The following is a 17,054-nucleotide window of genomic DNA, read 5'->3' as shown; positions in this document are numbered from 1 at the left end:
GCATTATGCGACTTTCAAAATAATGTTCGCTGGGAATGTTTCTTTTTCTTTGTATTTCCACTAGGGAATAGCGCTAGCGAAAACCTTGTATACTTGCAGAGCGGCGGTAAGCACACGTCTTGACATAAGTCACGTCCTCCGCGTTCCCAGTGCCTCCGGTGATCGACAGCCAGAGCCTGCCCGACGTGCTCACGGCAAACCAGGGCATGAACGTGAAGATGCTCTGCAGCGTGGTCCAGGGGGACCCGCCCATCTCGCTTCGCTGGTTCCGCGGGGGTAACGTGGTGTCTAGGAGTGCCTCGGTGTCCCTGCAGAGCCTGGAGGACTCGTCGGTGCTCACGCTCAAAGGGGTCGTGATGCGCGACAGCGGCAACTACACTTGCGTCGCGTCCAACCGGGCCCAGGCTGTCAACAAGAGCGTCACGCTGGTCGTCAATGGTAGGCTCAACGGAGTTCTTTTTTTTTATGCTTTTGTGGGTTGTTTGTTTCTGACACGAAACACGTCCAAGGCCTGGCTACTTTAGAGAAGAAATGGAGACGAAACTGCGGCACAGACGTGACGTATATAAGAGGCTGAATTTGGAAAGCGAGACAGTGCCTGCCAAATTTGGCCGACCGGTATCCCGCTAAGATTGGCGGTACATAAGCTGGCGTGACCACGTGACGGCCGTATCACCTATCGTATGACCTAAAATTATTTTATTTAGAAAACAACAGTTTTGTCAGGAAATATCAAAACGCCTTGCAACATTTTTAGTTCTCCCAAAAAGATAATAATAACAATAGTTGTAATAATAATAATAATAATAATAATAATAATAATAATATTTTAGTTGAAGTTCCTTATAACACCCCCACTCGTCGTTTAAATGGTGCACCATCCTAAAACACTAGAAGTAAGAAACAAAAATATACGTGACCACATATAGTAGTACAAAATAAACAAAAAATAAAACAGAAAAATAAGACAAGTGTGGCTCAAATGCACAAACATTAGATATCATGTTTAACCTTAAACTAAGGTTGGTCTGTTAAGTTGAGAAGTGCACCGTTTTTTCTTGTTCATAGTCCGCACCCGGTGTATAGACCGCAAGGGCGAATTCTGGGTCAAATTAAAAGTTCTTGCTTAAATAGTCCACACCCGGTAAAGAGTCCGCACGCGGCGCATAGCCCAAACTTGGTGCCTAATTCTAAAGTACAAATTATTATACGCAGCACACCTTAACAAATGCCTGCTGTATTAGCTCACAAAGAAGCTTGTAGCATACATAAATCACTTTTAATATGCTGTGCTAAACATAAAATCCTTCACGTCTTGTCACAGAGAGCAATCCAAGAACATACAAAACGTTGTATAGTCCGCAGCGAGTAAATTTTCAACTTTTGGGCATGTAAAGTCCGGGGATTATAGTCCGAAAAATATGGTTGTCTTATTCGAGATATGAAATAAATATTCAAGTAAAAATCCTCAATCTTCTTTTAATGCTGATAAACTTTGTATCAGCTTTAGGTATCACATAGTTTTACATATTAGATAACAAAAATTATAATAATTTACGGTTATCTAATGCTCCTCCTTATATATATACAATAAATATAGTAACTGAGCTGTAGAAGAGAACCGAACTTTTTATCTGCTGACATATTTTGGAAAGGTATTCTGCATAATATTTTATGTTAAATATAAAATAACATATGGCGCAATGATGATCTAAGCTGCCAAATATGATATACTGCGAAAATTTAAAAATTCGGCCAAAAATAGCCAAATAAAAAGTTATTGAATAAAAACTTAAACTCCCAGTCTGCAATGTTTCTAAACAAATATATCGAAAGTTGCGTGCCCACCCAACTTCGAAACTAGCGGGTGCAGAGAAATGCACGGCCGGTTGGCTCTCCGTCCATCCCATTTTTTCCGCTGGCGATGGTCTAGCGGCAAACTCGTTCAAAATTTCAGAATGAAAAAGAAATAAAAAGAAAATTGAGCGAAACCATCAGCTCCGGGCTGTATACGGTACATTGCTCGGTGGTAAATTCGGACGTGGTGCGTGAAGGCTACTCGAAGCAATCATCAAAACTGCGAGCCGCATCTCATGGTTCAGCGGTGGCGGTTGCGATGAAAAGTTTTCTCGAGTGACATAATTCTGGAATCGTGTTTTTAGCTCAATGCATAACGGGTAATGCAGCCTGACAAAGCAAAGCTTAAAAAAGGAAGTACTGAAAAGTGAACGACTTTTTGCACGAACTCCAAGAGCTATGGTCAGGGACAAGTGAGTATCTATGGCGTATCTCTATACTCGATTCAGACCAGCTTTCAAAGATTGCTACTATTAGCTTTGGAAGTTGTACCCATATTCAGGGTATATGCATATGTATGAATAAATATTTGAACAAGTCAATCGGACTTTTTGAAGAAATCTCTACGGAAACGACGTTATTGGAAAGCAAAAATGTTTACAATGACTTTCCCAATTAACCTAATATAAATTATAAATAAAACAAGTCACGTCTTGTACCATTTTAAATATTCATTTGAATTTATTCTTATCTGGGGTAAACAGATGCAGATTTTGATCAGTACTAGCAGGTTAGAAATTTCACGACCCCAATTAAAACACTAAAAACAAGCAATGAAGAACACCCTTACTATATGAGGGAGTAGTCTTCGTCTTTTGTGCATTTTTTTTTTCTTTCGAACTGTGAACACATTCAGCTGTCCACCGAGTCGGGTGACTTTTGACCTAATTGCTAACTTTGCTGTCTTCTTCTAACAATCAAGATGCTAGACTACTTGGCCGCTTTTAAATTCTATAACAAATGTTTCAAAGGGGCGTTTGGAAAGCGGAGTGTATGTAAATGCGCACAGAACAGTTAACTTTGACAAAAACATTAATGTAAGGAAGCGCTCCAGATAGAAGGAACATTGAAGCCCTGCAGGTCCATAGAATAAACGCAGGAATTCATTTATCAAATTTTGGTATTTTCACGGAAATCCGACTATAGCCATGTGGTTTACATTTACATCACGTTCTCAAGTCTAACTCTTTTTTCTTTGAAAGTTCGCATAATGCACATTCAACCGACGTCACAGCTCAAAAGATTTTCCCTTTCTGAATCATTTGAAAAAAAAAACACACACACACACACAACCAATTTGAACTTGTAAAACAAAAACGACAAAGTGCACGGACTGACTCTTTTTCTAATCCAATTGGCACCCATTATTTTAAAAATAAGCTTTGTTTTTGTTCTTTTTTGTGTTTAGAATCAGGAGAATCTTGAGTAAGCAGGGCAGTCAGATTGCGCAGTCATTGTGAACAAATTAGATAAAGAATGTCACATATAAAGACAACTAGCCCAATACTTCTCACCGAGTTTTAGTGCGCTCTAATAACTGAATTTCTCTTTTTAAATATTATTCGAGCTGATTTTAGTTTTGTTGTAAATATATTATACATCTAATTTTCGTATTGTGCCAAGAGAACAGTTTTCGATCAAATGTTTTGTTTGAATTTCAGGCAGATTCTCATTACCGCTAATAATAAACTTATCCACAAACCGATGTTACATATAACCTTATTATTGAAGGTAATCAGGATCACTTCATTAAAAAAATAATTAATGAATTCATTGCACGTTGTTGTGATACAAAAGAAGCAACTTCTTTAGTATCAAAAATATGCTCGGCTGAACGCTGCTATTCATGCAACACTTTGAATAATCAACGTAAAGATGAAACACCACGCTAAACGTGATTGCGCTGTCATCACTATTGGGGCCATTTTACATTACCACAGCGAAACGTACACACCTCTAATCCTCGATTAAAGACGCGTAAAAGAAACACAAACGCACAACAAAGGCATATTTCCCGAAACGCAATTTTAAGCCTTGCGCAGCGTCCGCGGCATCCTCAAGTCCCGTAATTAACATCTCCCGTCCCCAGTCTTCTCCCCTTTTTCTTATATACGCCTCAAGAAACCATTTCAGGAAACACGACAGCACACCCCCCCCCCCCCCCCCCCCCCTATTCCCAAGACTCTAATGACACATTCTTGCAAGCAGGCACACAACTTTCCACATGACGAGGCTTTCCCCGCTGGCTCATCCTTCCCTCTCCCTCTCCTCCTCCTCCCGCTCCTCCACCCTCAGGGAACCGGCCGTTCAAATCCGACGTAGTACCCGGCACCGTAACATTAAGGCCCCCCCCCCCCCCCTCTTTCCCTCCCCCCACACACATCGTTTAGGATCACAACCCGCGCCGTCCTTTGCTGGAGGCGATGGTGGCGCTGGGCTGCTTAGGAAGCGAGATGCCCAGACCGATATAGTAGTGGCTATGCACCATTTTACGTTACGATGGACCGTAGTGAGAGCTACAAGCCATCTACGCCAATACAATGCCGTTTGAATGTCCCGTGGCTATCGGTAAAAGCCGGCAGGGAACGTGATCCCATGACACGTTCACTTCACGGGATTGGCTGTAGGATTGGTTCTAGCTTGTGTCGCGGTTCATCGCAAGGCGAAACTAAGTATAGCTTGGTGGTGGCGGCCCGAAGCGGGAAGGCCCCGAGCTGCTCGGTCGACGGTCGCGAACGAAACGTTGTAGGGGTAGTGAGCGGCGCGGACCCCGGCAGCTGCATGCCCCGGGTTTGCAAAAGTGGCGTGATTTATTGAGGAATCCCTCCGCCGGTTTCGGCGCGTGGTGGTGGACGCATGTGTGTGTGTGTGTGTGTGTGCGTTTTCGGGGGGAGGTCGGTTGTACGTTTGCGTGTGTTCCCACTGGGTTCTTGTCCGCGGTTGGATGCTCTGCGCTGTTTCCCCGGGCATTGATCTGGAAGACGCCGCGGAGTGCTATAAGCGGGCTCGCGGTTTCTGGCCTGTGGATATGCGGTGGGGGGGAGGGGGGGAGGGGGGGAGGGGTCACGCGATTGGTTTGTGCGTGTCGTGGGGGCAAGGGGGGGGGGGGGGTGAGGGGGGCGTCGACTTGTGGGGATGACGTCGTCTTCGTTGGTCGGCTTGAGTAGGTTTGATTTACGCTGGCCAGTCAACAAATGGTAAATGCCTAACATGCGAGCGCAAGTTAAATTGCTGGACCTATCAATCACTGATCAGTTGCTCAATATAGAAAGAAGCTGCCACAAGAACGAAAACCTAAACCTGAACATAGTTCCGCAAGAAACCCTAGACATAAGGAAGCAACAGGACAAGCACGAAGTCTCAAACACAACTGAAACTTTAATTTTCAAAAAATCTTTTAAAAATATTCACAACAGGTAAGACCGAAATCAAGACAAACAAAACAAATAACAGAAAACAGCGCACTTTACCGCCCACTTTGCACACGTTACTGTTGCTAAAACCTGACCCAACCAAACTTTTTCTATTTACCTCGATTCCGTTTGGACCAACACGCGGTCTTTAGTTGATTTCCTTAAAAAAAGTTGCTCACTAAGCGTTCTCCGCATGCCTGACACGACCATAACTTTAGTCGACAGGAGACCCGCGGCAGTGCACGACAATGAGAGGCAGATGCAGGCGTTTCCGGAGGTGGTGGAAAGGGAAGGGGGGGGGGGGGGGGGGGGGCGGAGGCAGCGTATCCAATGTTTGGGATAACGTCCCTCATCCTCCTTTTCTTAGCCATAAAATTTTACACATGTAAAATTCACCCCCCCCCCCCCCCAAAAAAAAAAAAAAGGGGGTGGGAGCGTCAGGGCATTTGGTCCCCTCCTCTGTTACACCCCTGAGGACACTGCTCGTGCGGTATCGTTATTTGCTCGTGAAGACCCGTTGCGGGGTTGTCCCACGTGCAGAGGGACTAAACTCCCCTCAATGGATAGCGGCAGTGGAGGCGTCACAAAACTTACTGCTCAGATCGCTCTCTTCGGAAGCCGCAATCATTCGTTCCTCGTTGCTCCCCAATAGTTCTGCTCTGAAGTGCCGTTTTTAGGCTAATAATTGGGTTGTATGCATGTCTATACAGCTGTAAATGAGCTGTAAATGAGCAATTTAACCAGTGCAGCACAACCGCTTGCCTGTGGTTTTTCACGTGCACCACGCAGTAGTGATACATGACCGCACGTCGGTTCGGTGCTCGACCAGGTCGAAGCGGGCAGGAGTAGGGGTTAAACCCAGAATCTCTTGGTTCTGCAACGGAGCTTCCCCTCCTCATGCTGGGAGCACGTGAAGCGTGCTTTTTGTGATTTCTTCCGCTTTGATAATAATAAAACAATTATCTCTTTTATATTGATAGAGGCTACAAGTGACAAATCTTGCGCAGTTAGGTGCACTACTCTTGACGAACTTAGTAAAATTCTGACTTAAGGTACACTGACAAATGGCTGTACGAAACGTGAGCGCACGACACGAAAGCGCACGACGGGAGTGCGCCGCGACACGAGAGCGCGTGTGCCATTAGACCGCGCGTCACGACAGCACAAGCGCGCGCCTTGAGAATGACCCATATTCGAGTCTCCAAACATATGTTTTCACGGATCCAACGCTTTACGTCATTTTATTGGTTGAGTACGACGATTTGTGGAAAGTCTAAAAAATGCAGTTTTCGCCAACTCAAAATAAAGAAGCAAGATACAGAGTTTCGTAAATATAGTTGTTTATCGATTGCAATCCCATGGTATTAAAACAAGAAAACAAACAAAAAACAAAACAGAAAGACTGAATAGCTTCGCGACACCACGGAGGTAGTCTACTAGGCACATTTGGTCGTACTCTTCAACTAGCTTGCTGAGAATCTTGGCTACGCGAACGTTAGAGACGACTTTTAGAGCTCAGCTCTTAGGCTCCCGTTTCCGGCTTGAGCGGCGCCGCCGTCGGCGTCACCGCGCGGTGCATGATGGGTAAATGTCCCCACTAAATCTAGCAAAAAATTTTCCCCGCCAGCGGGAAATTTTTACCGCTAAATTTAGCGGAAATATTTCCCCGCTAAACTTAGCAGAAAAATTTCCCCGTCAAATTTAGCGGAAAAAGTTCCTCGCTAAATTTAGCGGAAAAAATTCCCCGCTGAGCGGAAAAAATTCCCCGCTAGATCTAGCGAAAAAATTTCCCCGTCAAATTTAGCGGAAAATTTTTCCCACCAAATTTTAGCGGAAAAATTCACCGCTATATCTAGCGGAAAAAGTTCCCCGCTAGATTTAGCGGAAAAATTCCCCCTCTAAATTTAGCGGGGAATTCTTCTGCTAAAATTAGAGGGGAATTTTTTTGCTAAACTTAGCGGGGAATTTTTTCCGACAAATTTTATTTAACATTTTTCTCTAAATTGGAGGCGAGCAGGAGAGGAGGAGGGGCATAGCCCCGTCTCCGTACCTCCTCCTTCTCCTCCTTAAGAGCTGCGCTCTAATTCGGCGTTACAGGGCATTGTAAACGGTTTTCATTTTTCTGTACATTTTCCTCGACTTCAATGTTCCCATATTTTCCGCCTCGGTATCGGGTCTGCACATTATGTGCACTCGGACGTGTTCACAATGTTATCTGAATTCACCATTCTAATAATAACTAAAGTTTTATGTAATTGAGTTGATGATTTTAGATCATAGTTCCTTCGTAAGCTTTGTTCTTCCTTCCCCGCTTAAGCGCCAGGTATTAGCTAACGGCAATAAGCTTCATGCATACTCTGGTTCTGTGGTGAATGGTGAATGGGATCCGAACAAAGTAGTCCCGGATAGAATGGTCCCAACAGCTAATCAGGAAAAAATTGTCCCAGTTGAGTTTATTGGTACTGTTTGTTTGATCTCCGCGGGTGTCTTTCAGGGGTGGGCAGAAATTTAAAAAAAAATGTATTTGGAAATGCAAATACAGGATTGCATGAAAATGATAGCTAAAATACTGTTCCCGAAATATGAGTTTAAAAATGTAGCGCGATGGGTATCGGAAATACAGTTTAAAAAGAGAAAACGTGTTTGGTAATGCAAATACAGGAACACCTTTTAGGCAGAGCAGAAATACAGATACTACAATGCACATTTCTTAATTTGTTTGGAACGCCAATATTCTTAATATTGGCGACAATATAGTCGCGAAGTGCAAGCTTTATCCACAACCGTTTATCGAAGATAGAGCTTTTGGAAAACGGAGACGGCAGTTTGATGCGTGGCTGAGTGCCCGGAGGTTACAGCCGAACCGTTTGTAGTGCGATTCTGTTCATGAAAATCGGTTGTTTTATTGTTATAAAGGCCGGTTCACAGATCTACTTTACTTACGAGAAAATTGACAGAAAGGACACAAATGGCATGAGACCGGGAAAACCGTCACACATGATTACTTAAAGGGGCACTGACAGATCCAAATTTATATATTTTTTTTTTATTGCAGAGCCGGTTAAATGGGGTGTCCTATACACTCCCAAGAAATTGCAACACGCCAAAGAAAATTCTGTCGCGCGGACGCGCCTTATGAAATTTTCCCTCCTCCACCGCCAACGCTTTCCTCCTCGCTTCTTTCTTTTTTTCGACATTACGTTACAAAATATTTAGAGACGTCGCAAGTTAGTCTTTTATAAAATTTATTAATGGCATTACAGAAACATGTTTTAAGGTAAATGAGAACGCCTCACGCTCATTATTTCTAAATTAAAAAAAAAATTGTTAATTTTTCTAAAAAAAAATTGTTAATTGAAAAATTGTTGTGATTGAACGACAGAGCTGCCATGTCCTTTACTTTTTTGTCCTCCCATCACTCCTCGTATGCGGCCGTATGGCTACGATCGGTGAACTAGATGGCGTTCGGATGAAACTGTCATTTCTGTGCCTGAAGACCTCACAAGCTTTAAAAAAGAGCTTATCGAGAGGTCAAGGCAACTAGGTTTAGTTGCATACGAAACGCCTGACAAACAGCACAGAGATCCTGGATGACGTTGCCGAGCCTTCAATTTAGACGTCTGCTCCGGATTTGGGGCGTGTCGAGACTGGCAAGACCACGAACCATGGGCATACATCGAGAAATCAGAGCTCAGTGCACGCCCCCAGTAGGATGCTTTTATTTTCTATTACGGGTCGTCTGCTAAAACTCGTGTCCGACGCGAATGGAGGACGCGCATGCGCGCTAGTAGCTGGAGAAACGACGCCGCCATCTTGGAATAGGGAGGAAAGGAACCCAGATGGATCCCCGCCTCTCCTGGCGTAATTGACGTCCGAGACATATTTGACGACCGCGACGTTTTCCGTGATGTATTTGACGACCGCGAAACGCGCGGAAAATTCAAATTTGGCTTTTCGAAATTGTTTTTTTTTCTTCGTTAATACGTTGTTTCCAGTATTGCAATTTTGAGGGTTGATCTCTGGACATCGCTTAAAATGGTTTTGGACAAAAAATAAGAATTATTTTTTAGGTGTGAGTGCCCCTTTAACAAAGCTGCTCCTTGCACTATCTGGTGTCGTTCGTGTCCTTTCTGTCATTTCTGCCGCAAGGAACGCAGATCTGTGAACCAGGCTTAAGAGTGGAAGATAAAATGTGCATTCCTGTAAACGACTCCAAAAGGTTGGCAGGATTGCAGCATCTTAAAAAAAATTGTTTCTCCATTCTAGTGTTTTGTTAAGAAAAAAACAAATATATGATTTCCCGATGTATGTACCTCTTTGAAAATGGTACGCACGTACCTATCCATTTTCACCAACACAATAATCGCATTCTGGCTGGATGTGCTATAAATATTTATTTCACCCTGTGTTGCGGCGTTGCGAGACGGTGTTGCATTTCGACGAGTTTCGACTGGCACCTCTTCTTGAGGGGAGCCCCGACTCGGTCCTATAACATCTTCATGGTCACGGTCGATACCTCGGAGCGCAAGGCGTCGATTGCCTACTGTTGGGAGGTTGTGACTGACCATGCGTCGAAACCTCCGGTTTTACGTTCAGAGGGTTTTTTAGCCTTCCTTTCTACCTCCAGGTGAATCGGGTCACTTGGACCGGACAACGACCAGACCTCCTCAAGGAAATGAGAATCAGGGAAACACAGCGATAGAGAACCTTTTGCTGACATTTGTTCCTACTTTACACCTGGGGACCTTTCCTCCGAGGAATTTTTCCCGGGGACATATTTTCCGGGGTCATTTTTACCGGAACCCCCTACCAACCAAGCTACTAGACTGCGGTACTTATAATTGCAACATGAACCATACCGCCATAAATTAAAGGCATAATTAGAGACTTTTAATTCATTTCCCAACATATTTTACCGTATATTGATACCTCAAACGTCCACCAACCTTGACCAGCACATATCGAAGACATCATTCACAATGCACCAAGCCCTACTTTAAACAAATGCCGTTTTGATACAAGAAAAAAACGCACTGTATGTTGCATATCAGTTACAATTTATTGGACAACTAACGTACGTGCAAAAAACTGCGCTATTCGAGAAAACGTGTTTGAAGACTCCAATATCGATCAATCCCACGGCGCGCACATGCGCTCTCGTGAAGCGCAATTTAATGGCACGCCCTCTCGTGTCGCAGCACTCTCCAGTCGACGCTCTCGGGTCGTGCGCTCTCGTGGCGCCCTTCCCCGACAAATACCTTCACTAATCAACCAGAGGAAAAAACGCTTTTTTTCATAATTGAATTATTTTATTATACTTCATTGGTTCTAAAATAGAACAAGTAACTTTCTCCAAAACCGGGATATTTAATTACCACATTTTATATACCGCAGCAGACATTTGACACATGTGTTTAGTAGGATGTATATATTGCCTAACCAGCATGAACTTTTTTTCCCTGAATAAGCAACACATAATGGCACTAAAACTTTGTCGACAAATCAGTGCCTTAACTATTCCTTCACTCACTGATATAGGTCAACCCAGAGCTTTTTTTACTGGGAGAGTTTGGCATTCTTATGAAGATGGCGAAAATCCAGCAACCACAGCTGGAAGGAAGGAAACCAGGAGGTGGCACCTTGCCTCCACTATTACGTGTTATCGAATTTCGAACTTACTCTGTATTAGGAACGCAAGGTATGCTGCGACCCACCATTGTAACAAAAGCGTTTATCGCTAATGTAAATATTTTGGCGCTGCACACGCAGTCAAAAGCTCAAACTTACGGATGTGCTACGATCTTTTAAAATTATATAAGCGTAAACTTATTCCTCTTTTACGAAAAGTGAAATCTGAATACTTTGAATATTAGTCCTCAAAAATTACCAACGCGAAAATTCAGTGCCGTGATGGGCGCTATCTAGGAGAGGCTCTGCGAGCCCTTGCGCTTAATCGCCAGTTTAACTGTTTTTTGAGAAAGACTATTTTTTCTTTAATACCAAAAGAAATAAAGCTTAATTGAAAGTTATGGTTTGTAGATCAATGAAGGATGGCCAGTGCTTCAATATAGTGAACAACTGCAGGCATGACAAAATGTTAGTGTTAAATTGTGTTCATAAAAAAACTACTAACCGCGCATTAGGAACAGCGCACGTGAGTTGCCAAAAGCAAAATGCCCTATTTTATGTTATCGTAAAGTCCGCTTGCATCTTTAAAAAATTGTTTCTTCATTTTGGCGTTTTGTTAAGAAACAAGCAAATATCTGATTTCCCGAGGTATGTACCTATTTGAAAATGGTACGCACGTAGCTATAAATTTTCACCCAACACAATAATCGCAATCTGGCTGGATGTGCTATAAATATTTATTTCACCCTGTGTTGCGGCGTTGCGAGACGGCGTTGCATTTCGACGAGTTTCGACTGGCACCTCTTCTTGGGGGGAGCCCCGACTCGGTCCTATAACATCTTCATGGTCACGGGCGATACCGATCGGAGCGCAAGGCGTCGATTGCCTACTGTTGGGAGGTTGTGACTGACCATGCCTCCAAATCTCCGGTTTCACGTTCAGAGGGTTTTTTAGCCTTCTTTTCTACCTCCAGGTGAATCGGGTCACTTGGACCGGACAACGACCAGACCTCCTGAAGGCCATGGGAATCAGGGAAACCCAGCGATAGAGAAACTTTTGTTGACATTTGTTCCTACTTTACACCTAAAGACGTTTTCTCCGGGGCATTTTTTCCGGGACATTTTTTTTTCTGGCACATTTTTTCCCGGGACTTTATTTCCGGGGACATATTTTCCGGGGACATTTTTACCGGAACCCCCTACCAACCAAGCTACTAGACAGCGGTACTTGCAATTGCAGCATGAACCACACAGCCATAAATTAAAGAAATAATTAGAGACTTTTAGTTCATTTTCCAACATAGTTCACCGTATATTGAAACCTCAAACGTCCACCAACCTTGAAGAGCACATATCCGAAGACATCATCCGCAATGCACCAAGCCCTACTTTAAACAAATGCCGCTTGATAAAAGAAAAAAAAAACGCCCTGTATGTTGCATATAATTTACAATTTATTAGACAACTAACGTACGTGCAAAAAACTTCGCTATTCGAGAAAACATGTGTTTGAAGACTCCAATATCGATCAATCCCACGGCGCGCACATGCGCTCTCGTGAAGCGCAAACTAATGGCACGCCCTCTCGTATCGCGGCACTCTCCCGTCGGCGCTCTCGGGTTGTGCGCTCTCGTGACGCCCTTCCCCGACAAATACCTTCACTAATAAACCAGAGGGCAAAACGTTTTTTGTTTCATAATTGAATTATTTCATTATACTTCATTAGTTCTAAAATAGAACAAGTAACTTTCTCCAAAACCGGCATGCTTAATTACCACATTTTATATACCACAGAAGACATTTGACACGTGTGTTTATTAGGAAGCATATATTACCTAACCAGTAGAAACTTTTTTTATTCCAGCATAAGAAACACATACTGGCACTAAAACTTTGTCAACAAATCAGTGGCTTAACTATTCCTTCACTCACTGATATAGGTCAACCCAGAGCTTTTTATACTGGGAGAGTTTGGCACTCTTATGAAGATGCCGACAATCCAGCAACCACAGCTGGAAGGAAGGAAACCAGGAAGTGGCACCTTGCCTCCGCTATTACGTTTTATCGAATTTCGAACTTACTCTGTATTAGGCACGCAAGGTATGCTGTGACCCACTATTGTAACAAAAGCGTTTATCGGGAATGTAAATGTTTTTGCGCCGCACACGTAGTCAAAAACTCAAACTTACTGATCTGCTATGATCTCTTAATATTATATAAGCGTAAACTTATTCCCCCTTTACTAAAAGTGAATTCTGAATACTTTGAATATTAGTCCTCAAATTGAACCAACGCAAAAATTCAGTGCCGTGATGGGCGTCATCTAGGAGAGGCGCTGCGAGCCCTTGCGCTTAATTGCTAGGTTAATTGTTGTTTGAGAAAGACTAATTTTTCTTTAAAACCAAAATAAATAAAGCTTAAATTTAAGTTATGGTTTGGAGATCAATGAAGGATGTCCAGTGCTTGAATATGGTGAACAACTGCAGGCATAACAAAATGTCAGTGTACATTAAATTGGGTTCATAAAACAACTACTAACCACGCATTGGGAACAGCACACGTGATGTGCCAGAAGCAAAATCCCCTATTTTGTGTTATGGCAAAGTCCGCTTGTTTTAGGTGGCGACGGGCTCCCTCATGCCCCAAACGTTCCCAGTATATAGGGCTCTGGGTCAACCATATTTTCGGAATGCATCAATCAATCAATATATGTGATAAGAGCATGAACTTTTTTCTGATCAGAGTCCTTTACTACATATCATTCGGGAATTTCAGGCGCACTCTCCACGGCATGCACTTGGGAGCCCCATGTTTTAAGCAAGAAACCAGAAAAAATGCCGCGCAAAATCTATATTTTCCTAACCCTTTGTTGTTTTTCTTTCTAAAAATTTGTAGGTCACTTTTTTTGTAACTTTCTATGTAATTTCAACAGTGCGTAAAACAAATCAAACTCCAAACATATTAAGACTATGCTACCCGTAATGACCAGAGCTTGATTTTTCGTCTGTATATCGCGTGATCACTGAAACTAGGTTAAGACTTACGGGTTGTTTATTTAAGCTTGTTTTACCATATCCCCAAAAGAAAGCTTAAGCACGTTCCTTGCGGGGGATGCTAACGACTGTGGCCTTTCATAACAGCAAAATCCTAGGGCTATTTTCTTGATCAGTGTTTCTCAAATGAGGGTGCGTGGACCATTTGGGGTCCGCGAATGTATTTTAGTGTTCCGCGAAGCCCTACCTCATCAATTAAGCCTGGCAATAAAAGTTCATGTTGAAAAACAGCGCGAATGACACACGGACAAAAAGCAGAGAACACACAGGACGAGGCGCTCTCCTGTGTGTTCCCTCCTTCTTGTCGGTGTGTCATTCGCGCTTTTTTTCAGAATAAATTCATACTAACTCGCCCAACTTTCTATTCCAATAAAAGTTTTTCTTTTTTTTTTTCAGATGGAGAAGAAATCTTTCAGTTTTCGGGCGAGTTTTCTGGTGTTTATGTGAACATCTCTGAAGTAGATCTCTCTTACTCACATACTCACAAGAAAACTCTCCCGAAAACTGAAACATTTCATTTCGACCTGAAAAAAGACAACGTTTATTGCCGGGATTGACTGATAAGGCAGGGCATCACGGATCCCTAGAACGCTTTCGCGGACCTCAAAGGGTCCGCGGGCCCACTTTTCAGAACCACTGGTGTATATCAATTAGAGAACTCTGCTTAACGTTATCCCTTAGTTATATATATTAAATAAATATTTATTATATTTAACCTATAATTTACCCCTTCCTTCACCACGAACGGAATCCTTCATCATCTTCCCCGATCCACAAGGGGTCCGCGAAACATCAATGGTTGATGTTTCGCGCATCAATGGCGGATGTTTCGCAGAGCAGCCTGGGTCACTGGTCTAGATAATGTTTAAAGTAAATATTTTGATGCATTTGACGCCCTTACGGTTTTACTGTCTACAGTTTTGGCTTTGCTTTACTTAATTTGAGTCGCAGATCTAAGTTCGTCGAATATTCTTTTTCTGCCTCCGGTTTTTATACGTCGCCATTTTACTATACACTGCATCTATATGGAACAAAAAAATGCTAAGCAGGCCACGGGCATAAAAAATAAGGTTGTAGTGAATTATTTATGTCCTTGCAGAATATAACGAATGCGGTGCTTGTCTTCTTTTGCGCAAGTCGTAATCAGTGAGCTCCAGATAAGCGAAAATGCGTCAATAAAATTGCGATTGCCATTATTGATCAGTTAATGTCCTATCCAGAAATCTGTCGTAGCTTCAACATCCATATAATATATGCGCTTCCTATGCTAATAAGCCGATGGTTTTAGTAGGTATCTGCGTGATGGATAAAACAAAGGTTACGTAAGGGTAAACAATTGTAATATATGTTTCATTATGTGCTTCCAGGGACCTGTTCATAATAAATCAGGCACTCCTCACCAGAGAATGCATCGATACTTCGATCATTCACTCGAATAAGAGGCGCACTCTAGAGAAGGAAGGATCGCACAACCTGTTGTCCTTAAAGCACGTGGAACTGCAAACATTACATTATACTAATAAAGTCAGACAAACTGCTAAACTCCATTTAAAAAAGAATTGATAGACCAGGGAGTTTGTTAGACCACTTCTTTCATATACTTTGACCTTTCCAGGTTTTTCCTGAAGGTTTCAATTAACTTTCTTGATGGTTTCCGGAAGTCGACAACCTCGATATGTATTCAAATTGGCGCGGCTTTTGTTAAGAGTGTACTGCTTTGACAATGGCATAGTCGGTCTCGAAAATTACCAAGCCTTCAGTTTCATAATCCCGCGTGCATGCGGAATTGGCAACACACGCGGCCGCCGCGCTGAGGGGCGGGTTCCGGACTCCGCTTCGTACGATTCCTTATTTAATTAATTTCTTCTCTTCTAAAAACTTCCAGCTCATTCTCGGTGATCAAAAAGTGTTCTTGTTGGGAATATTTCTGAATGTTGCACGAGTTTTTAAGCAGCAGTAACGCGCTCCTTCGGAAAAGGCTGTGTTCCGTCACCGACGCAGGATGCTCAATATTTTCTGTTTAGTTTGTAGGCACCATGTCAGCTCATTTAATATTTATATTCAGTTTTAAATTTGTCTACCATTTTCCGTTAGTGACAATAACGTATCATACCATAGGCATGCTAAGGGTTGAAACGAAGTGGCTCCAAGCGACATTAAAAAAAACACAAAAAAAAACACGTGTCTATCTATTCCAGAGCTTGAGGAACATGGCGCTCCCGCATACCGCCCCAATTTGAAAGACGCTAGTGCACCACGTATTGCCTCACCCTGTACCACCGCGAAATCCTCCGGAGGTAATGTACTACACACGGTAACGCGGAAGCCCTCGTTCAAATATCAAACCGATTTTGGGCACAGCCCCTCACACTTGAATTTCAAGTTCAAGTTCAAGTTTTATTCACCTCAAAGACGTTCGTTCAACGTATTACATGAGGAGGGGCGGGGGTAGAAAAATACAAACAAATGCAATGATACAATGGCAATCAAAGAACTAACTAAGGTTAAAAATTAACAACAAACACGAACTAAAAACGAACTATACAGAATTCCGAACAAAGTTTACACAAAGTTTACACAAACCGGGCGCAACAGGACTGGGGACACTGTGCGCAATTGATAGTAAACACAAGCAGACATGGCGCTGAAAACATATCATAGTACCAAAGCCGAGATTTTTCGCGGAATATTATTTCGTTATGTTCAGTGACTATGTCGTTTAGGAGAGAATTCCAAATTTTAATGGACATTGTAAGAGGAGAGTATTTGGAATGATCATGACACAAAGAAATGTATGAGCCAGGCTTACAATGAGTGAGCATTAATGATGGAATTTTGTAATAAAACTTGTGAAAACGAGTAAGGCGAGCGGCTGTCCGACGTGATTCAATAGAAGTTAAATTAGAAAGAACCTTTAGGTGGGAGACACTGGTTTTCGTACTGTAGTTTCGTAGAAACTACAGTACGACAACGTCAATGAGGTCGCCAGCAGGCCCACGGCGGCTGCTGGCGACCTCATCGACCCCAAGTTCTCATAACTTTTCAACGCCAAAACAATTGAACCTTCACTGGCGTATTAGGTAGGATAGGCGGCTCCTGAGAAA

The 17,054-nt window shown here is 42.8% G+C and overlaps 1 protein-coding gene across 1 annotated transcript in view; it reads left to right on the top strand.

Moving 5' to 3' along the window:
* The window catches only part of LOC8027808 (Down syndrome cell adhesion molecule homolog), a 232,735-nt gene that overhangs the window by 115,890 nt on the left and 99,791 nt on the right, over positions 1-17,054 (top strand). The window contains exon 11 of the mRNA XM_042286222.1: positions 151-438. Within this exon, the coding sequence (XP_042142156.1) occupies positions 151-438 (288 nt within the window). The remainder of the gene's footprint in view (positions 1-150; positions 439-17,054) is intronic.

This window comes from Ixodes scapularis, unplaced genomic scaffold (genome assembly GCF_016920785.2).
Source record: "Ixodes scapularis isolate PalLabHiFi unplaced genomic scaffold, ASM1692078v2 PGA_scaffold7__128_contigs__length_106722199, whole genome shotgun sequence".
In the NCBI taxonomy this organism is placed as follows: domain Eukaryota; kingdom Metazoa; phylum Arthropoda; class Arachnida; order Ixodida; family Ixodidae; genus Ixodes; species Ixodes scapularis.
This window is presented reverse-complemented; position numbering and strand designations above follow the sequence as displayed.